This window comes from Solenopsis invicta, chromosome 12, assembly GCF_016802725.1.
Source record: "Solenopsis invicta isolate M01_SB chromosome 12, UNIL_Sinv_3.0, whole genome shotgun sequence".
Classification (NCBI taxonomy): domain Eukaryota; kingdom Metazoa; phylum Arthropoda; class Insecta; order Hymenoptera; family Formicidae; genus Solenopsis; species Solenopsis invicta.
In genome coordinates, this window is record NC_052675.1 from 9,917,567 (window position 1) to 9,936,308 (window position 18,742).

General features: G+C 34.6%; 7 protein-coding genes across 14 annotated transcripts in view; 3 read left to right on the forward strand and 4 right to left on the reverse strand.

Annotated features, from left to right (window-relative positions):
* Positions 1–49: 49 nt before the first annotated feature.
* On the forward strand, positions 50–3,360 carry LOC105200196 (cystathionine beta-synthase). Of its 4 annotated transcripts, none has more exons than XM_011167627.3 (8): positions 50–323; positions 415–630; positions 819–943; positions 1,444–1,553; positions 1,659–2,008; positions 2,091–2,344; positions 2,475–2,745; positions 2,828–3,360. In XM_011167627.3, exons 3-8 carry the CDS (start codon positions 861–863, stop codon positions 3,260–3,262), a joined length of 1,503 nt encoding a protein of 500 aa, XP_011165929.1. In that variant the 5' UTR covers positions 50–323; positions 415–630; positions 819–860; the 3' UTR covers positions 3,263–3,360. The 4 variants fall into 4 exon arrangements, with proteins under 4 accessions (XP_011165929.1, XP_025993806.1, XP_011165928.1 ...); XM_026138021.2 differs by having other exon boundaries at positions 415–545; XM_011167626.3 differs by lacking the exon at positions 415–630.
* A 463-nt stretch (positions 3,361–3,823) lies between these two features.
* Positions 3,824–4,966, reverse strand: LOC105200195 (trafficking protein particle complex subunit 6b). Its single transcript, XM_011167625.3, has 2 exons — positions 4,543–4,966; positions 3,824–4,455 (listed from the first exon to the last, which is right to left on the reverse strand). Exons 1-2 carry the CDS (start codon positions 4,666–4,668, stop codon positions 4,054–4,056), a joined length of 528 nt encoding a protein of 175 aa, XP_011165927.1. The 5' UTR covers positions 4,669–4,966; the 3' UTR covers positions 3,824–4,053.
* Positions 4,967–4,979: 13 nt separating this feature from the next.
* Positions 4,980–6,962, forward strand: LOC105200194 (cyclin-dependent kinase 20). 3 transcript variants are annotated; one of them, XM_039456125.1, is made up of 7 exons: positions 4,980–5,114; positions 5,250–5,438; positions 5,562–5,750; positions 5,835–6,071; positions 6,141–6,368; positions 6,558–6,735; positions 6,821–6,962. In XM_039456125.1, the coding sequence occupies exons 1-6, from the start codon at positions 5,112–5,114 to the stop codon at positions 6,711–6,713; spliced, it is 1,002 nt and encodes a 333-aa protein (XP_039312059.1). In that variant the 5' UTR covers positions 4,980–5,111; the 3' UTR covers positions 6,714–6,735; positions 6,821–6,962. The 3 variants fall into 3 exon arrangements, with proteins under 3 accessions (XP_039312059.1, XP_039312060.1, XP_011165926.1); XM_039456126.1 differs by having other exon boundaries at positions 6,818–6,950; XM_011167624.3 differs by lacking the exon at positions 6,821–6,962 and having other exon boundaries at positions 6,558–6,812.
* LOC105200192 (39S ribosomal protein L37, mitochondrial) lies at positions 6,782–8,863 on the reverse strand. Its single transcript, XM_011167622.3, has 7 exons — positions 8,597–8,863; positions 8,268–8,453; positions 7,965–8,189; positions 7,785–7,904; positions 7,586–7,692; positions 7,319–7,501; positions 6,782–7,249 (listed from the first exon to the last, which is right to left on the reverse strand). The coding sequence occupies exons 2-7, from the start codon at positions 8,441–8,443 to the stop codon at positions 6,828–6,830; spliced, it is 1,233 nt and encodes a 410-aa protein (XP_011165924.1). The 5' UTR covers positions 8,444–8,453; positions 8,597–8,863; the 3' UTR covers positions 6,782–6,827.
* Positions 8,864–9,002: 139 nt separating this feature from the next.
* Positions 9,003–11,722, reverse strand: LOC105200204 (very-long-chain (3R)-3-hydroxyacyl-CoA dehydratase 2). Its single transcript, XM_011167642.3, has 5 exons — positions 10,755–11,722; positions 10,408–10,525; positions 9,596–9,828; positions 9,327–9,508; positions 9,003–9,252 (listed from the first exon to the last, which is right to left on the reverse strand). The coding sequence occupies exons 1-5, from the start codon at positions 10,832–10,834 to the stop codon at positions 9,170–9,172; spliced, it is 696 nt and encodes a 231-aa protein (XP_011165944.1). The 5' UTR covers positions 10,835–11,722; the 3' UTR covers positions 9,003–9,169.
* Positions 11,723–11,756: 34 nt separating this feature from the next.
* On the forward strand, positions 11,757–14,306 carry LOC105200203 (glycerophosphodiester phosphodiesterase 1). The gene is made up of 5 exons (XM_011167641.3): positions 11,757–12,712; positions 13,010–13,185; positions 13,291–13,492; positions 13,572–13,801; positions 13,886–14,306. Exons 1-5 carry the CDS (start codon positions 12,377–12,379, stop codon positions 14,025–14,027), a joined length of 1,086 nt encoding a protein of 361 aa, XP_011165943.2. The 5' UTR covers positions 11,757–12,376; the 3' UTR covers positions 14,028–14,306.
* The window catches only part of LOC105200202 (dystrotelin), a 110,485-nt gene continuing 104,655 nt past the window's right edge, over positions 12,913–18,742 (reverse strand). The window contains exons 1-11 of one of the 3 annotated variants that reach the window (XM_011167639.3): positions 18,604–18,730; positions 17,922–18,058; positions 17,635–17,842; positions 16,839–17,082; positions 16,646–16,757; positions 16,414–16,580; positions 16,236–16,345; positions 15,929–16,151; positions 15,529–15,868; positions 15,167–15,463; positions 12,913–15,082 (exon numbers count right to left, since the gene is read on the reverse strand). In XM_011167639.3, coding sequence (XP_011165941.1) covers positions 14,961–15,082; positions 15,167–15,463; positions 15,529–15,868; positions 15,929–16,151; positions 16,236–16,345; positions 16,414–16,580; positions 16,646–16,757; positions 16,839–17,082; positions 17,635–17,842; positions 17,922–18,021 — 1,923 coding nt within the window. In that variant the 5' untranslated portion in view covers positions 18,022–18,058; positions 18,604–18,730 and the 3' untranslated portion in view covers positions 12,913–14,960. Of the gene's footprint in view, positions 15,083–15,166; positions 15,464–15,528; positions 15,869–15,928; positions 16,152–16,235; positions 16,346–16,413; positions 16,581–16,645; positions 16,758–16,838; positions 17,083–17,634; positions 17,843–17,921; positions 18,059–18,553; positions 18,731–18,742 lie in introns of those variants that run through there. The other 2 variants (XM_039456124.1, XM_039456123.1) reach the window with 2 other exon arrangements.

The following is an 18,742-nucleotide window of genomic DNA, read 5'->3' on the forward strand; positions in this document are numbered from 1 at the left end:
TCGATGACCGGACGAGCTCGTGATTGATGCTCGAAGAGATCACCATTGATCATGAAATGAGACCGCATTCAAGGCAGGTCGAAGCGAAATAACGTAACGGGAGAGATAAAGAAAAGCGCGAGCCGATTTTCAACGTACAATGCTCCAGTATCCGTTGCGATCGACGACGAGACGATTGTGATACTGGCTCGGTGTACCTTGGAATTTTATATTTATTTCTCCCTTTATTACACGTGTACAACATTTCGAGTCTGACGTTCTGTGATAAATCGCGTGCCCGGCAAGTGCCAACATTCCATTAATCTTTATATCAATCAACGCAGGTAAACACATTGCGATAAACTAAACGTATTTAAATTATGAGATAATGGAGCTTGCTCGATTTGTGATTGGTGGATTATGTTTGATTAACAGATTTTGTGGCAAAGCATCTGCAAAGTTTGTAGCAGACACTTTGCAAGATCTGTTCTTAATATTGGTTATCGGAGGAATCGTGTCTTCTATGATTTAATTTCTGCCTGTTAAATATTCGTGGGTTTAATTGTGTAAGGAGAAAAAAACATCGTAAAAAGAACTTTATTGCCACGTCGAAGTATTTTGCTGTTAAGTTATTGCATCGAATTTTATTTGGTAGTGAAACACGTGTTTTTAGACTTAAAATATTCAAGATGTAATATTTAAATATTCGCAAAACATGTTTAAACATTTAAAATATATTTAAATATCCAAGCGACATTTAAATATCACAAATGTTTGAACTTCTAAGAATATCTTCAAGTTATCTGTGAAATATATTTTATTATTGTAATTTGTTGCAGCTAGAATTTTTGATTGATAATTAAAGGGAAGAGATCGCAACAATGGAACTCCTGCGGCCAGATCGACCATCTAAATGTACATGGAAACCGAATGGGGAAAATTCGCCGCACACGAAACGAACGGAGTAAGTTTGCAATAATTGAAAAGCTTTGTAATGTGAAATATATATATATATATATATATTTTTTTTTTTTTAATCTTTTTTATATCCTTCCCGTATGGTTATCTTTGCAATTTCGTCACATGTGCACGCGTTATAGCTCCGCACTAATTTTAACAGATGAGAAGTTTCACCATATGCTCTCAGAGATATCAAGTTTATCAGTGGCTCACGCAAATATTGTGTCATTGTAATCACAATAATTATAAAAAGTTACAGAAACGAAGAGAACATTGCAAAACACATATACTGCTGCTAAATTGCAATGTGTAATAAACATGACTCTGAAAGATAGGATACAATAATAACAGATAATACAGAGAGAGCATGTTTGCGATAGAGTAACATCTGACCTTGCAATTTCATTTACATGTTATCTCTTGATTTGCATGCATTTTATATTTACATTAAGGTATACAGGTAATTATATTTTTTGTGCTAATTGTATGCTTCTTATTTTATAGATTCCCAGACCGTAAGAAGATACTACCAAACATTTTAAGTACTATTGGTCAAACACCTCTCGTTCGGCTCAATAAAATTCCTCAGTCTCATGGGATCAAGTGTGAGATATGTTAGTAAAAAAAAAAATCTAATATTATATTTTAAAGAACAACAGAATTTTTAACTTTTTTCACAAATAAAGGGAGATCTGATGAGAAAATATTTTGCTGTATAGATGCGAAGTGTGAATTTTTTAACCCTGGAGGTTCTGTGAAAGATAGAATAGGATACAGGATGATCGAGGATGCAGAAGAAAAGGGTCTGATAAAGCCTGGGTATACAATAATCGAACCAACCAGCGGTAACACTGGCATCGGCCTAGCGATGGCCGCAGCGGTTAAGGGTTACAAATGCATCATTGTAATGCCGGAGAAAATGTCTAATGAAAAAGTGTACACGCTCCGCGCTCTCGGAGCAGAAATAATCAGAACACCGACCGAGGCCGCTTGGCACAGCCCGGAAGCGCATATCAGTGTTGCCCAAAAATTGCAAAAGGAGACACCGAACAGTATTGTTTTAGACCAGGTGCCTTATCATATTTTTTTCTAAATATCTTTAAAACGACGACACATGTTTGATATATTTTTTAACGTGGTTAATGATACAGTATACAAACGCTGGCAATCCATTGGCGCATTATGATCAAACTGCAACGGAACTTTGGGAGCAATGCGACGGCAATATAGATTACGTCGTAATTGGCGCCGGCACAGGTGGTTCAATATCCGGAGTGGGACGAAAATTAAAGGAATTGTCGCCTAATATAAAAATTGTCGGAGTAGATCCTAAAGGCAGCATTTTGGCGGAGCCACCTGAATTGAATGAAAACGGCATTGGTTTTTACGAAGTAGAGGGTATAGGGTATGTATCTGTATGAGTATTTGTATATGTGTATATATGTGTGTAAAGAATATAAATACTATAGTTCTTGATGCGATTTACATAGAATAAAAACAATTAATATAATTTTTTTTTCTATTTTTTTACATAGATATGATTTCATACCTACAGTTCTAGATCGAAAGGTCGTGGATATTTGGATAAAAACTGAAGACCACGAATCGTTAAAAATAGCGCGAGAACTGATTAATAAAGAGGGACTGTTATGTGGCGGTAGCAGTGGTTCGGCACTCGTGGGGGCGTTAAAAATTGCCAAAGATCTCCCTGCGGATAAACGTGTGGTTGTTCTTCTACCAGATAGCATAAGAAACTATATGACAAAATTTGTGTCAGATGAATGGATGGAAGCTAGAAACTTTTTGGTAAAGTTATTTGTTACGAGTTTAAGGTATTATAAATTTTAAATGTTATTCAATGTTGACTAAATTACAATTTTCTTTTCAGTCATCTGAACCTTTAGTGGAAGCAAATAAATGGTGGTGGAACATACCGGTATCGGATTTGCCATTAAAAAAGCATATACTATTAAAGGGTATGTCATGTCAAGATGTCGTGGATTTTTTGAAATCTCCTGGTCACGTTCAGCAATTGTTGGTAACTGACGAAAACGATACACGCGTGAGAGGCATTGTCACACTGGATGCGCTCCTGTCTAATTTAATCTCCGGTACGGTGAAGCGAAATGATTTCGCCGAGAAAGTCATGATCAAGCAGTTTACGAAGGTTACAGGCTCAACTACACTTGGAAAAGTGTCGCGTATTTTGGAAAAAGAACGTTACGCTGTGGTTGTAAACGGTAGTGATGCTTTAATCGGATTTGTAACTCAAAACGACATCTTTAATTTTATCAGTAAGAATGATGATTGCAATGCAAAATAATGAAATTGTACAACATCACATTATTATAGATTATTGTTTATTTCCACCAATGTTCATTAACTTTCATCTCGATTTTATTTACTCTTTTTCTTTTTTTTTATTCTTAAAAAAAAGTTAAAGAGTAAGTTAAATTGAGATCAAAGTTTATTTACATTGATGAAAATGGACATATATATGATCGAGTCACCTAGCTGTATGTGCATTCAGGTAATTAAGACTAATATCATGAGGTTTTTTTCTACATACTTTTATATTTGATACTATTATCAATATTTATATTTGTATAAATGGTACCAATAATTTATACAAGATGCTTAAAAAATTGTCAACATCAAATTTACACATCTACTTATAGATCTTGCTATTAAATCAGTGATATAATTTTTCATAATGTCACATTGTTTATACAGTTTAAGCATTTATACATTTTAAACATTTTACTTTTGAAATAATTTTATAAATAAATGTAAGTGCAAATATACATATAAACAAAATAAAAAATAAAGATGATTTATGAAATTATTGAGAATATAGATATATATTAATATCTTATGTCAAATATAATTCTGGAATCGATTTTTATTTGAACTTACAGACAAATATGCATTGCGCGAATTTTGGAATTATTTTATTTTTCAGAATATTAATTTTCTTTCCATTAAATACAATAAAAATATGATGTACGACGAATACCTATTATATTCCTCTTTATATGTCATATGAGAGATATTTTGTTATATATACCTTTTTACACTTCTGCACCTTATTTCTCAAGTTGTTCAGAATGGCTATTAAATCTTTTGAACTTGAACGTGAAACTTGCAGCTCGGTAACGTGGTGGTTTCCGCTGTAACGGTGCTAATAATGCCAAGATTCGCTAAACTACCACGGAGGAGGCCGCATGTGAAAGCCAGCAAACGTGGGCTCTCCTTGAGATATTGTTTGCTGTTGCTCGTGCCGACTTTATCTAACAACCTGAAGGCGTTGTCTTGTAACACGTACACCCCGTGGTGGTTAGTTCTGAGATTATCAATCTGTTTGTGATACAGACTGGACCAGAAGTCCGTGCAGATAAACTTGATCATGTCCAGTTCATCCTTGAACCTGCTCCACTCTCTCGTTAGTCGTTCGATAATTCTGTACCCGACGCTGAATCCCATCCACTCCAAACGCGAGAGTTCCTCCTCGCCATCCTGTTGGAAACAACACGTCGGACAAAACTCTTTTGCGGTAAACAACAGGACTTTTGTCGCCCATCACTCTCGCATTCAATTACTCACCGCGGTGTTGGACGATCTGCTCAAGACGTAGTTGACCAGCTCGGCGTGTAGATACTCGAAGAGACAGTCATCGGCTTCCCCGGTCGTGCTAGGATTCGCCTTGGAATCAATTATCTGTTGCTTCATCGTTGTATCGCTTTTCGACTCGATTGCGCGCAGTTCACCTACGTGTCTACGCACCCCGTGTTTCTCATACAACACCGTATTTTCCTAACCTAACCTAACGTATGCATGTGCCATTCACAGAAAGTACAACTTGGGCACACAGTCGTTAACTTGTCTTAAACTATCAATTGAAGAAAATTATTCTTATCGCGCGTTTGACTGCATAAAGTATGCTACTCGCAAAATACGATACAACATATGATAATTTTGACAGACAGTCGCGCATGCGCTACGAAGCGATCACGTGCCCGTTTGTTTTACCCGCTCCTTTCGTACTCTGCTCCTTCTCTTTCATACTGGTAACCATGGAAACTGTAAAGCACGCTTATATTCTGCGCTTGTCTGCGCCGCAGAATAATTATATCGTGCATTGATAATTATTTTTCGTTTTTCGTAAAATACACATGGTATATTTCTAATTATATTTAGAGTTAATTGCATATAATTCATTGATCAATGTATTGTCCATTATTATATGCAATTAACAGTAATAATATACTGTTATTCATAATTTTGATGATATAAATTTCTGAACAAAATAGAATATGGAGAAATATGATATTAATGGTCAGATTGGCGAAGGAGCGCAAGGCTTGGTCCTGAAAGCATATGACAAATCCAGAGATGAGGAAGTGGCACTGAAGAAGATCCTGATTAAAAAGAGCGAGGGTGGTCTGCCCATATCCATCATACGTGAAGTAAAAAGTCTACAGCAACTCAAGCATCCTTACGTACGTTCCTTTATCTGGCATTTTAGTTTTCTCCAAATAAACGAGAATTAACATTTAAAGCGTTCACTGAGACTTCCCTGTATCAATTCAATGAAATTTGCATTTATAGCCATTTGTTTCCAGGTTGTGGAACTGCTGGATGCTTTTCCAAACGGTTTAGACTTCGTAATGGTGTTCGAATATATGCCAACAGGTCTCTGGGAACTATTAAGAGACTCTGAGATATCCTTGACATTAGCGCAAATCAAAACGTACATGAAAATGTTGTTTGAGGGTATTGCATACGTGCATAGCAAGAATATAATACACAGGGTATATAGGTTTTTATCTTAGGGATACAGATGTACGGAATCATATTCTAAAATGTTTAACTCTTAGTTTGGAATATTATTGTAGGATTTGAAACCTGCGAATTTGTTGATAAGCGATAAAGGTATTCTGAAAATCGCGGATTTTGGTTTGAGCAGATTGATGTGGCGAGACGGTACGAAGCCGTATTCACATCAAGTCGCCACACGATGGTATCGAGCGCCAGAGCTGCTTTATGGAGCACGTTATTACACATCCGCAATCGATATTTGGTCGATCGGTTGCATATTTGGTGAAATGCTGAACGCTTCCCCATTATTTCCAGTAAATAATTCATTCCTGACTGAAATAGAGTATTAAATCACTTTAATGCTGCTATTTGTATAATTGTAGGGTGAGACTGACATCGAACAACTAGCCATCGTTTTGAAGTACATGGGTTCTCCTACGTCTGAATCCTGGCCCGAATTAAGTTCGTTACCAGATTATAACAAAATCACCTTTCCTTATCATAAAGGCACAACATGGGAGAACATTATTCAAGACGCGCAGCCGGAAGCTATCGATTTAATCAGGCAGATTTTGATTTACAATTCGTCGAAACGTCTTACAGCTGAACAGGTAATATATGAGATTATGAGATAATGAGATCCTTGTTATCTTTAATTTTTTAATTACTTTTAATCAATTACTATTTTAATTAATCATTATTACTTTCGCGCTGTTCTATCACTTTCGTTAGAAAAACATTGATTAAAAGATACATACATTTCTTTAAATTCTGAAAAAAAAAAAGAAATTGTGTTGCAGGCATTGTGTCATATATATTTTTACTCCAAACCATACCCTTCTATGAAGAATCTAATAAAACCACCACCGGATCATCGCCTCCGCGTAAAATCGAAAGAAATCGATCCAAATGTGCAAGTGAGCAACCTTTTCGAAAATCTTCTAAGCATTGTGTGACTGCCACGATGTATATTAATTGGTATGCTATTGACGCTAGAGATGAAACATATTCTTCGTAGAAAAGATTAGAAAATTTCCGCTAACGATTTTATTTAACTTAGCAGATTTTATTTAAGATCCATTTCTGTAAAACGCAAGTATTCTTTTGAATACCTCCGGATTATACTCCTCGACTACTGGCTTGCCATTATTGTATTCAGCTTTTTCATAGAGTGTTAATGGCGGTAGAGCGCACCAGAAATTCTTCACGCTGACGTCATTCGCGTCTAATGAATTGAGTTGAAATATGAAAAAGTGGTAGTTCTTTCCATCTGACTGAATGCACTGCACAGTCACGGGTTCTGGCAGTTTCTTCACGGATGAACCGAATCTTTGTCGTGCACAGGACGCCGTCATAGTATACGCTTTTATCAATGTGCGACCAAAAATCTGATTTGGTGTCACAGGTAATTCCGTCAGAGTTTTCACTTCCTCAGGATCATAGTGCACAAAAATGGTGTGGATGTTTTTTAAAGGTAATGTTGCACTGACAGCTGTAATTAATATATTTATGATACTAGAAATACATTATACATATTGAAAATACCGAGCGTTAAACTTACGATACATGTCCTCAGTTTTGTAGAAATTTGTCCTGTCCAAACCAATGGTGTGATGCATTGGATGCATATTTGGGAGATCTATTTCTATACTGCCGTTAGAACTTTCTATCGGTTTTAGAGGATCTGTCGACATGACTGTCACATCTGATCGTAAAATAAATTGGATAAGGTCCGATTCTTTATCTGGGAAAATATTTTCATGTTATGCAATATTTAAGTTGTATTAAATATAGTGTAATATAATGTCTAAATGTCTAGCTAAGCTACCTAAGTTTAATTTTGTAATCCCATCATATAATATACATCGTTTTCGTACAATGTCTGAACCTGACAAAGACTCGCAAAGTTGCAAGAATTTCCTAGACAAGTTTTGCCTACAAAAATATCAAAGATTATTAAGAAATAAGTGCATAAATGTAAATATTTTTGCTATATCAAAATATCACATAAATCTTGACTCACTAACATTTTTCTGCTATTGGTTATTCCATAATCTCTAGGAAACACCCATGCAGGTCTTTCAGGATCTTTTCTCTTCGGTAATTTTTCTTGATGAGCATCAAATATGTTTGAAGTATAAATTATCCTGAGATAATAATAAAATGTGTAATAATTAAATGAGGTAATACAATAAAATCATTTTTACCTTTTTACTATGTTATCCACATGTTCGGGTAGCTCCAGTGATAAATCTTTGATATAATTTGAAGAACTACTCGGCAAACATACAGTGTTTGTTATTATTTGTGCTTGACAAAATCCTTCTTGCAGAACATTATGATCTTTAAATGTCAGGCAAATTTCAGGTTTCCAATCAGGATGTGTTTCGTCAAACGCTATTTCTCTCGGCTTCAGAAACTCTACTGATATTCTAAAGTATAGTGTACAATTAGTATCTAATGTATATAGTATATTTGCAAAAAAAAATTAATTTTAGTGAATAAAATACTTTGGACGTATCTGCTTTGGTTGCACCACCTCCGAGGCATCCCTCACTGGAATATTCAATGTTGACAAGTATTGTTCCGCCTTGGTATTCACCACTTTGCGTTCTCGCTTTAAATACCACAATTTTTTAGTAAGCCTGCCTATATGTTGCTTGTATAACACTTGTGTGAGCTTCATTATACTTTATCTAGAACAGGTAGATAAATTATAATAAATGTGAAAGTTTTAAAGGTTATGCAATTTATTACAGGAGTTTCTCTGTTTATTGACATTATGTTTTTATCAAATGATAGAAAAAATCGAATTACAATATTTGATACTATGACTCACATGAGAAACAATAAAATTAAATTGAATAATATTTTTTAAATTTGCACAACAAACTTTCGATACATGAACCATAACCTTCTATTTTCCGGCTTGCAACGATTCTCTATTTTCTCTAAACTGCGTCGATAATACAGGAATCCTTTAATATAATGAAATTAAAGGGCTGCAAACAATTTTATGAAATCAAACACAATAGAATTTTTATTTTAAGAACTCTGACTAGTAAAAAAGATTTCTTGTGTATAAAAATTTATCATTTGGATATCAAATGCTGTATGAATCATGACAAAAGTAGAAATCTTAGTTTTACTATAAAAAAAATTATCACAAAAACTAAAACTTAGCAACTTAAACAAAAGTATCTATAAAATATTTCTGTATTTAATATTTTACATACATATGTATATCCATTTTTTAATATTTTGTATTATAATTTATATTAATTTTTTATATTATAATTTATATTCCATATAAATCCCATTTCCATCTTTTTCTTTGTACATATAAATACCATGAGGATAATATGATAATTAGAAATGTACAATAAAATATTATTGTACAGACTTCTCTAAGCTAATGTGTCTTCTTCGCGGTAGCACTGGAGTTAAGTACTTTACGCCTTTGTGCAAACATGTGCAGATAAAGTGGTGGAAAACCTGCACAGTAAACAAAACACATTAATAAATAATTCATAATTTCATGCTTGCTTATACATGTTTCTAATATTCACCTGGAATGTAAAGTAGCAGTACTGTTATCAAAAGGTACAAATAGCTAAACGTGAAGTTCCATTTGTTTGGTAGGGTGTAACTCCAAGCGTCGGGATTAGCGCTGGCGTATTGTACAGCGGCGTAGTAACACAACAGTTCACCCGTTACGCCCAATACGTATAGTACGATGAATGCAGTGTATCTGGAAGTATGTTTCTACTTTATAAAGCAATCTCACAGAACACTAAGAATAACTTCAAAGTTAAGATAGTGGAAAAAATTAAAGTACCTCAGCCAGATTAATGCATATGGTACAGTGCCAATAAGATTTAAGAAATAATAGGAGTATCTAATGATTTCTGTAATGGACCACGCGATGAGAGCTAGTGGAAGACCTAGAGACGCAGCAGCGTATGTCTCAGGAGTGGCCAAGATTATTCCAACGAGCATGACCCGACTGAAGATTTGAGACGTTGTGACCATAACGTTGGATGGTATCAGCCCTGTTGCTGCATGCATGATCTGAAAAAGAAAGCTACTGTAATGAACTATATACAACACAAAAGGGATAAATCTATATAAAAAACCAGAAAATATAAAATATGAAATTTTTAATCTACTTCAATTTTAGTCTTAATTTTAATAACTTTCTCATATATTATACCTTTGCCATTTGAAAATTTTTCCATTAGAAATTCAAAACGACTTAAAAGACTTAGGTTAAGAGGCTTGAATTAAATTATTGACATTTTCTTTATTTGAAAATATTTTTGAATTAGCTTTATAAAATTCCAAATTCTTTTACGTAATTAAAGTATGTACAAAAATGAATAGGGCATAAAAGCAATTTCATACTAAAATAAACTGGCTTTAACTTAAAAAAATTATTTATGCTTAAAAAAATTTTTTTCATTATTAACACAAAATTTCTCTTTATTTCTATGTGTACTTTAATTGTGTATGAAAGAATTTGGAATTCTGTGAAGTTAATTCAATGATATTTTCTAATTAAAAAAATAATAATTTGCTTTAGCACCTTCTTAAATGATTATCTGACTGCCTCAGATTACATTCAACCAGGTTCTAAAATATGTTAAATACCTCCAATAGAGCTGCATTCTGAAAAACAACTACAGGTAGTTTGGTTTTATCCCACAAGGTACTACCGGAAGAAGGTTGGATGTAGTATTGTATAATCTGATATAATAAATAACTCCATCTGAAACAAATGAGATTTTCTTTTCAAAGCATTTCAGAAAAAATATATATATAAGTCTAGTAAAGAAAATTGTAATAAACAGAAAGGAATGATGAGAAAGTGTTTACATAAACTCTCGATCTATATTAGCATTACATTACAAAACATTGTCGGATATGAGAGAAAAAGTTCAATGAACCTCGTAATTACTCATTTTCTTGTTTATGTTAGCGAAAACTACAGGACGTACCCTAAAGTCTGGATTAGATTGTACGACGCCAGGTACAGCTTCGAGAGAGCGCTCGGTTTCTTAGATTTTGTTCCTGCCATGTCTACGTAGAAATTGGCCACACGCTCTCGAATGACTCGCGAGTCAAATTAATGCTGATACCTTTGCCTGACCCCGAAAAATGTAAATCGTTTTTCGATTTAACATGCACACGCACAAACACATCAAAGAAAAAAATCCATTAATCACGCGATACACGCTACCGAAAGAGCAAAATTATTAATGATAGGAACGTAGGCGAGGTTACGTGATCCAGCAGTTTTTTGTACTTCCGTAGTAAAATGTATCATTTTTTAGCACACAATTTTTGCTGCGTCAATGGAGAGAGAGAGAGAGAGAAAAAGAGAGAGAGAAAAAGAGAGAGAGAGAGAAAGAAAGAAAGAGAGAGAGAGAGAGAGAGCAGACGTTCATACGGTCAAAGTACAATTATTAGCTCATTATTATCTATTTTTATCAACATGTGTGTAAGTAGAATTGCAAATGTGTTGAATGTACGGAAAAAAATAGATTCGGAACGACCGAAATTATACAATTAGAAATTTTATTTTAAGAAATTCCGTCAAATTAATTGCCCATTAAATTAATCTATGTTTAATCGAGATAGCTCTAATCAGCTCTGATACGTCGAGTGATTGCGTAATCGATCCTAAAAAGATTTAGGTCGAGTCTATTCTTTCGGACCACTTCGACCAATTCTTAACTCTAATCGATGATAAATTCAAATTCAATCGTTCCGGATAATGTTATTTTTGAAGCATCGAATTATTTTTATTATCGTGACGTGACATTTGACAGGCGATTAAGTCAAGTTGCTCCGGAAGGTTGACCTTAAGGCACGTTTGCCTTGGTAACCAATCGCGAATCTGACGGAAGAAACACAAAGACGTGGCGTGCCCTTTCGGACACGCGATTGGTCGAGTCTTGTAAATACAGGTGAGTCATCTGCGCATGAGAGATTTTTGGCCTGTACTGATTTTAGGAACGCGTCCGGGGTTGACGGGGTTCACGTACTCGCGTCGCGAGAACAGTTTTGTTTTTGTTTAGACGTTCGATTCATTCCGATTGATTCCAATGTGTTGTTCGTTGCTGCGTGATCTCGTATTAAGTTGCGTCAACCGATTTATCGAGACGAGGACGAATGATAGATTGCGAACAATAAAGAGATAAAAAGAATAACGGTAATAAAGATAATTTCGTCTCGAAGAGAAAAGAGGAACGTGTGCCCTGACCGACGTTCAGATTTTACGAAGCATCCCCCGTCACAGTCATTGTTTGGTGGATACGAAATTCGCACGAATTAACGAATCGACTTTGCGAATCGACTCGAGCGAGGGAGTGAGAAACGAAGAATGACGCACCCTAGCAGAATGCTCGCCGCGCGAGTCACGCGAGTTATCGCGCTCGACCTCGCACGTTTTCCGACGCACGGCTGCAATCGTGATTTATGAAGCAATAATCTTATCTGAGGTAACGCATCAAGACGCGCGATAAACATCTCGATCAAGTCCTCTCTCGCGCTCTCGTGTATGGCAAGGCGGCGTGAAGGGGTTTCCTAGGAGCACGCATTCTCCCGGAGAGTCAAGATGTATCGCATTGTGGAGCTGTTCGTGAACGGCGCTTTGCTATGGATATTCCTCCAGACTGCGATGAGCGTGCTGGTCACCGTCCTGTATGAATTTTGCGTTCCCTGGATCGTCTGGGGCTCGCTGATTGTCATGGTAGCGCTGAAATTGGCACGAGTCTCCCCTCCGCCCGCTGACACTGTGCAAGAGGTGCTCGGCGTGAATCCGCTCCACCTGGGCAAAGATAACTCCGTGCCTGAAAATCATGGTAACGGAGAGCAATATTGCATGCGAGTGGTGGCCCACCGTGGTGGAGGATACGATTATCCCGAGAACAGTTTGTTGGCTTTCCGAAACGTAAAGTTACACACTTGGACATAGCTTAGCTATTTAGTACCTAAGATTTTTGTTTGAACTAAACTCTTGTGTGTCTCTTGATTTTGTTGTCTCGGCTTTGTTTAACACTCGTCGTCGCTTAATAATGCAAGGCGTAGGAGCTCTTTACTGAATTATAACATTAACACGTCATCCTATTTAATCATTGAATATTTCTGTTGTAGTTTTAAATGTAATAGTTTTATTTATTTTGCGACTAAACATACAAGTCCATTTTTAGAAATGTATTTCTCGCTGCATTATCTGCGCTTTTTACAGAGCAAAAGAAAGGGCTGTACCGCAGTGGAGCTTGATTTACGGCTAACAAAGGATAACATTCCAATAATATTCCATGACCCAACGATCGAAAGACTCACTGGCCAGATGGGAAAGATTGGTGATATGACATGGGAGGAATTGAGGGAATTTGATATAACTTATAATCACCCGCTTAAGTATGATTATATATATAACTGTAATTTTGTTGTATAAAATGCATGCTTATATCATTGGAGTAGTTTAATGAAAAAAAATTATTTTGTATATGTGTTTTGCCAAAGAAACAAATTTTCTGAAGGCGAGAGAATTGCTCTGTTACACGACGCGCTGCAGGAATGTCTGGACAGCGAGCAAAGAATTATTATAGACGTAAAAGAATCGCGGCTGGATGTTGTGCAAGTTGTTTTGGATGCATACGAGAAATACCCAAAATTATTCCAGAGGGGCGTTGTGTCAAGTTTTAATCCTATTGTAGTATACATGGTGCGTGTTAAACGTTGATTAATAGCTTAAATTGAATATTTCGAATTTATTATAAATATATCATTCATTTTATATTTAGATTAGGAAGAGAAACCCGCGTATTGTCTCGAGTCTCGCTTGGAGGCCGTACTTTTTCTCGAGAGCGTCATACGCCGGTCTGGAAACGCCCGGGCCGGTACGATTTCACAACCCGTTCAAACATTTGGCAGCTTGCATCTTGGAAATTTTGTACGAATGGCTGCTACCGCGTTTTGTTTACTACATCGTCGGCGTTTCTGCTGTGCTATTGCACAAGGACATAGTAAATCCGTAAGTAATTAAATTAGATTTTTCACGATTTCATGTTTACATATTCATAAGAATGAGTATATGTATGCACGATTTTTATTTCAGACGTGTAATAGAACGGTGGCGCGATCGCGGTATCCGCGTGATGGCATGGACGGTGAATCGGCCAACGGAGAAAACGCATTTCTCTAGGTTCCTCAAAATCACCTATCTAACTGATACGCTACATCTAGAGAAGGACATGTAGTTAATGTCCGATATATTTTTGTTCAGTATTAAATTTCAAAGACTCTTGTATCATATGCTGGCATTACGCACGTACAAATTTTTCTACTTTCGATTATACAGATTATTATAAAACGTCACGATATATCAACTATCTAGTCGGGTCGTAAAAAAATTGATATGACGACTTACATTACTTTTAAACATAGATTGTAAGGCACTTATTTTATAATGTCTTGTACAAGGCGCATATGTATATGTGCGAATAGCGATAATAAAATTACTCGTTACAGTGATTTAATTGGACGGAGTTCAATCATACAAATGATTTCCCACGATACAGTGAGATTCATTGTAATTTTCTAATTATCCAGAGTAAACTAATTAAGACTATTTAAAACTTTCTTTAAGAGTTCATATTGAATATAGAACTATATAAAACTTATCCATTTTTCTTACATTTTCAATAAAAATCTTCAAAATAGATTTTTCTTTCGTGATTGCACAGATATTACAATAAATATATATGTAAAAGTATGGAAAAATACTTTTTGAAATATGATAGTTATCATTTCGCAATTAGCGTCAAGTATACTTAGCTATTTGATTAGCGTAATATCGAATGCAATCTTCATATTGCTTAGGATAATTAGATAATGCATTGATTTTCTTTGGATAATACTAATGTCACGTTAAATGGCACGTTTTGAGTGTATTCTGTTTCATAATGCGCATGATGCATCACTTATCCTTAGTAGTTATTGAGTATTAAACGAGAATAAATGATGCATTATGCGCATCATCCGTGAAACGAAATACATTTCTTTGTAGCCGATCCAAAGGTTAAAAAAACAAATCAGATTGTAGTAAAGTTGCAAAGTAAGATAAAAGTCAGTCGGTGCGGTATAAAAATTTTTAAACGTACGATAACTAAGTTCATATTTAATGCATCTCTTCAGACGATAGTAGTGAGCTTACTTTTACGAGATTCCATGCCTTCAATAAGGCCAGTCAATAGATCTTCCATTTCTGTAGTGGCACGTTTCAACTTACAATTGTCGTTACCATCGTACGATTCTGCAAAAAGTACGTACGTACATTAGTTATAAATGCATATTTATACATAAGTTGCAAATGTATATTTTGCGTGTCATGTATTACCGTCAAAGCAATCATTGGCAACCATATTTTGCAGTCTGTCTAGTATATCATTAAGATCTCCTTGAATATTTTGCAAACTACTGTGCTGCGAGTGTTTATCAGGGCGCTGCAGCGAGGACGGCGTATTATCTCTATGAATGCCAGTGGGCGACTGAGACGCTATCAGAGACGTGTCATTATCTGTATTACTAATTGCCGCGTTGGCCGCGTAATTATTTTCCTTACAGTTCGAATTGCCAGCAGTCAACCACTGAGAGAAACCACTGTCAGCTGGACTCAATTCTCTCCTTCTTGTTCCTAATTTAATGAGCATTTACATATAATGAATTCTTTCTAATCGTTTTAATATACCTCGTATTTACCTCCAATCCAAGTACTTAATTCTATACGATTGTTATCTGGTATATTAGCGAATCCAGTGCTCGTAGAAGCCTCTTCGGCGCAAGGAAGAGCGTTGGCATTAGTCTCCTCCGCCGTACGCTCTATTGGTGACGATGTATTAAAACTATCCAACATTAATTTATCCTTTCTATGTTGTAATTTAGATTCTTGTTGGTTGGTGTTGTCTTGCCTGACAATCGGACTTAACTCAAATTCTAGAGGCAAGGCCGTTAATCTGGATGATAAGGGTGGCAGCATTGGAGTGCTCTGCATACGAGTAATGATTTGCGGGGTTTGGACCGTATCAGTGAATAAGTATTTCTGTAAAAATTAGATTCAGTGAACAATGCTTAAATAATTTTTTTACTTTGTATTTTATACCTTAAGCATTTTCAATCGCTGCAATTGAGATTCGATAGTCGCTCTATGACGTTGTAGCCTCTCTGCTTTGGTGCCCTGTATATCTAGTAACTCGATTTGCAATTGTCGATTTTCCTCCTCCAAATGCATTATGATACTTTGTAATTCCTTTTGCGGATCACTCAGAATTTTTCGTTTAACCGTGCTTCTTAATGAGCCGTAATCCGTTCGTCTGGTTTCGTTACTGTGGAAAAAGTTTTTTCACTAAAGAATACATTGCATAATTGTTTATAAAATTTCAAAAGTGCAATTTGTATGTGCAACAAACCTGACAGCGTCTACGACCGAGTCCTCCATTGTGACCGTTCTGGTAGGACACAATTTCAATTTATTTCTGATCAATTCAAGGATCAGCTTCGTAATTTCGCGATGTGAAGTCTATAAAAAGATTGCTTCTCAATAACATATTTCATATTTTAGAAAATAAAAATCTAAATATTATATACTTTTACGCAATATTCGCGAATTGGATGCTTTAATTTGTGCTTGTTCGATGTTTTTCCTAAGAGAAAGCATTCCTGGCACTGATGATACCCCGTACATTTCAAACATGTATATCTTGGCCCCTGTACTGGTGTAACCTTACACGAGGAACATCTGATGTTATGTATAACTGCAAGTTAAAAATTATTCATTATTGTATTCAAATACAAGTGATATTTTAATTTTGTTGCTTACTGTGTTCTGCTGATTTTATTCGATTGAACGTCGTTATCCAAACGAGTAACGGAGGTTCCTGCATGATCCATGCTGCAAATTCTGCTTCCGTAACCCCAAGACCACCTTGAGACTAAAATAAAATTGATAAAATTATTAATAATTTAAAGAGAACTCGTATTTTTTTTAAATAGACAGTGAAACAAAATCATACCTTTACAAAACAGGCGTCTATATGCGACTGAATTTGTTCGTATCCATATGCTATACTTTCTCCCAGCATTTCTGTTATTTTACAGATATTTGTTAATAAAGTGTGCAAACCAGCTCGGGATAAACACGCATTGTGATCGGCTAACTGTTGATATAAATATCCATATTTCTCTTGTAATTTACCACTGCTTAGCAATACCAAAGCAACTTTTACTGAAAATACTAAAATATTTCTAGTACTTTGCCTGCAATGTTAAGCACATTTTCATATTATTATTGGAATTTTATTTTTTGTTGTAATTATTGTGTGTGTGTGTGTGTGTGTGTGTGTTTAAAAGAGAAATACTTTAAAAACTGAAATTTTTGTATATTGATATTAATATACAGAGAGAAAAAACAATATCAAACATTAGTATCAAATTAAAACTAATATATTTTATTTAACAATAATTTTACTTCATATACAAGAAATTATATTTTTGCTTATACATAAAATTAATCTTCTTAAAGAATTTAATCTTAAATTTTAGTAAAAAAATAATAGTATTAAACAATTTTAATTCTTGATCTGAAAATATTGTTACTTGATATTTTTTTCTCTCAACTCAAATCTGAAAATTATCTAAAAATTATTATTAAATAATAAAAAAAAATATTTTTTATGAAATTATACAAAATGTTTCTATATAAACAATTATCTGTTTAAATAATCTTATTTTAATATTTAATATTTCAAAAATAAAGATATTTTTAAAACAAGAATATTTTTTTTCTCTATAATATAGAGGTAAACTTACTTGTCAAAAGTATTCAGAATATAACTTGTGGCAAGCTTGGTGGCAAGCTCAACGTCAAAATTGAAATTACTTTCTTTTTGCGCCGCAAAATAGATGTCAGATAGAACATCCTCGATTTCACTAGGGTCTAAATTGACACAATTTTCAGTAATAGAAAGTCTATGACGTTCAAACACTCCTGCTATTAATTCCAGTTGTACATGTGTCACTAAGTAAAAATAAAAGAAAATAGCTAGAGAAAACCAGCGATAGTAAAAAAAATATTACATCAGAAAAATTGTACTTACTGTTCAATTCCCTATGTAATATCTGCATCTTTGCGGCGGTCCTATAAGATGTGTAACGAATAGCATTACATTCTTGCATAGACTGCATAATACTCTCCATGATGGGATATTGCTACTCTGAGTTGCACAATGTTTATCTGCAAATGTTCAAGCATATAAGATTAAACCCTTGTCAATAATAATTTAGAACATCACTTGTTAAGTTTTTATGAAATTATCATACATTCTTTACTTTATTATAATAAAGCAGAAAAATGAAGTAGATAAAACTATAAGACTCCTGTAAATTGGTATATTTCTGAACATTCTTGTTTATGAATTTCTTTATATAATTTATTTGTGAGATATATACAGTATTGTTATTTATATATTCTATTTATGCCAAAGCAAAAATCAATTATATGAAAAACTGTTATATAATTGTATTAACAATAATTATTAAAAAACATGACATTTAATGCTATAATCGTGCAATAAACAATTCAGAAAATGTGCTTTTAAATTACAATTAACAAATATAATAATTTAACATCCTGCGTATTTCTGACGAAATTAAAAAGTGCGACCGATTTCATGACATCAGTTCGAGAAGAGACATAAAAATACATCGATACAAAGTTGAATTAAATTACATGATATTTGGAGGACTATATCGGTGCGGAAATTATCAAAAAAAGCTTACTCTCTGTCATCTCCACATAATTCCGTAGTTTAAATAATGATGTAAACAAAAGAACGATCAACGCTTTAAGCATGAACGTGAAACGCACAGAGGGAACAAACATCGGAAAATATAGAAATTGACTTGAGCAGTTTGTTAA

Bases quoted from the DNA above. Each gene is read 5' to 3' on its own strand.
- LOC105200196 (XM_011167627.3), top strand. From the start codon at position 861: ATGGAACTCCTGCGGCCAGATCGACCATCTAAATGTACATGGAAACCG. The intron at 1,554-1,658 runs GTTAGTAAAAAA...TTTGCTGTATAG, and splicing joins TGGGATCAAGTGTGAGATAT to ATGCGAAGTGTGAATTTTTT. The intron at 2,345-2,474 runs GTATGTATCTGT...TTTTTTACATAG, and splicing joins TACGAAGTAGAGGGTATAGG to ATATGATTTCATACCTACAG.
- LOC105200195 (XM_011167625.3), bottom strand. From the start codon at position 4,668: ATGAAGCAACAGATAATTGATTCCAAGGCGAATCCTAGCACGACCGGG. The intron at 4,456-4,542 runs GTGAGTAATTGA...TGTTTCCAACAG, and splicing joins GCAGATCGTCCAACACCGCG to GATGGCGAGGAGGAACTCTC.
- LOC105200194 (XM_039456125.1), top strand. The intron at 5,751-5,834 runs GTATATAGGTTT...ATATTATTGTAG, and splicing joins GCAAGAATATAATACACAGG to GATTTGAAACCTGCGAATTT. The intron at 6,072-6,140 runs GTAAATAATTCA...GTATAATTGTAG, and splicing joins ACGCTTCCCCATTATTTCCA to GGTGAGACTGACATCGAACA.
- LOC105200192 (XM_011167622.3), bottom strand. From the start codon at position 8,443: ATGAAGCTCACACAAGTGTTATACAAGCAACATATAGGCAGGCTTACT. The intron at 8,190-8,267 runs GTATTTTATTCA...ACTATACTTTAG, and splicing joins CCAAAGCAGATACGTCCAAA to AATATCAGTAGAGTTTCTGA. The intron at 7,905-7,964 runs GTAAAAATGATT...TTATTATCTCAG, and splicing joins GTGGATAACATAGTAAAAAG to GATAATTTATACTTCAAACA.
- LOC105200204 (XM_011167642.3), bottom strand. From the start codon at position 10,834: ATGGCAGGAACAAAATCTAAGAAACCGAGCGCTCTCTCGAAGCTGTAC. The intron at 10,526-10,754 runs GTACGTCCTGTA...CATTTGTTTCAG, and splicing joins AATCTAATCCAGACTTTAGG to ATGGAGTTATTTATTATATC. The intron at 9,829-10,407 runs GTATTTAACATA...TTTCTTTTTCAG, and splicing joins AGAATGCAGCTCTATTGGAG to ATCATGCATGCAGCAACAGG.
- LOC105200203 (XM_011167641.3), top strand. From the start codon at position 12,377: ATGTATCGCATTGTGGAGCTGTTCGTGAACGGCGCTTTGCTATGGATA. The intron at 12,713-13,009 runs GTAAAGTTACAC...CGCTTTTTACAG, and splicing joins GTTTGTTGGCTTTCCGAAAC to AGCAAAAGAAAGGGCTGTAC. The intron at 13,493-13,571 runs GTGCGTGTTAAA...TTTTATATTTAG, and splicing joins ATCCTATTGTAGTATACATG to ATTAGGAAGAGAAACCCGCG.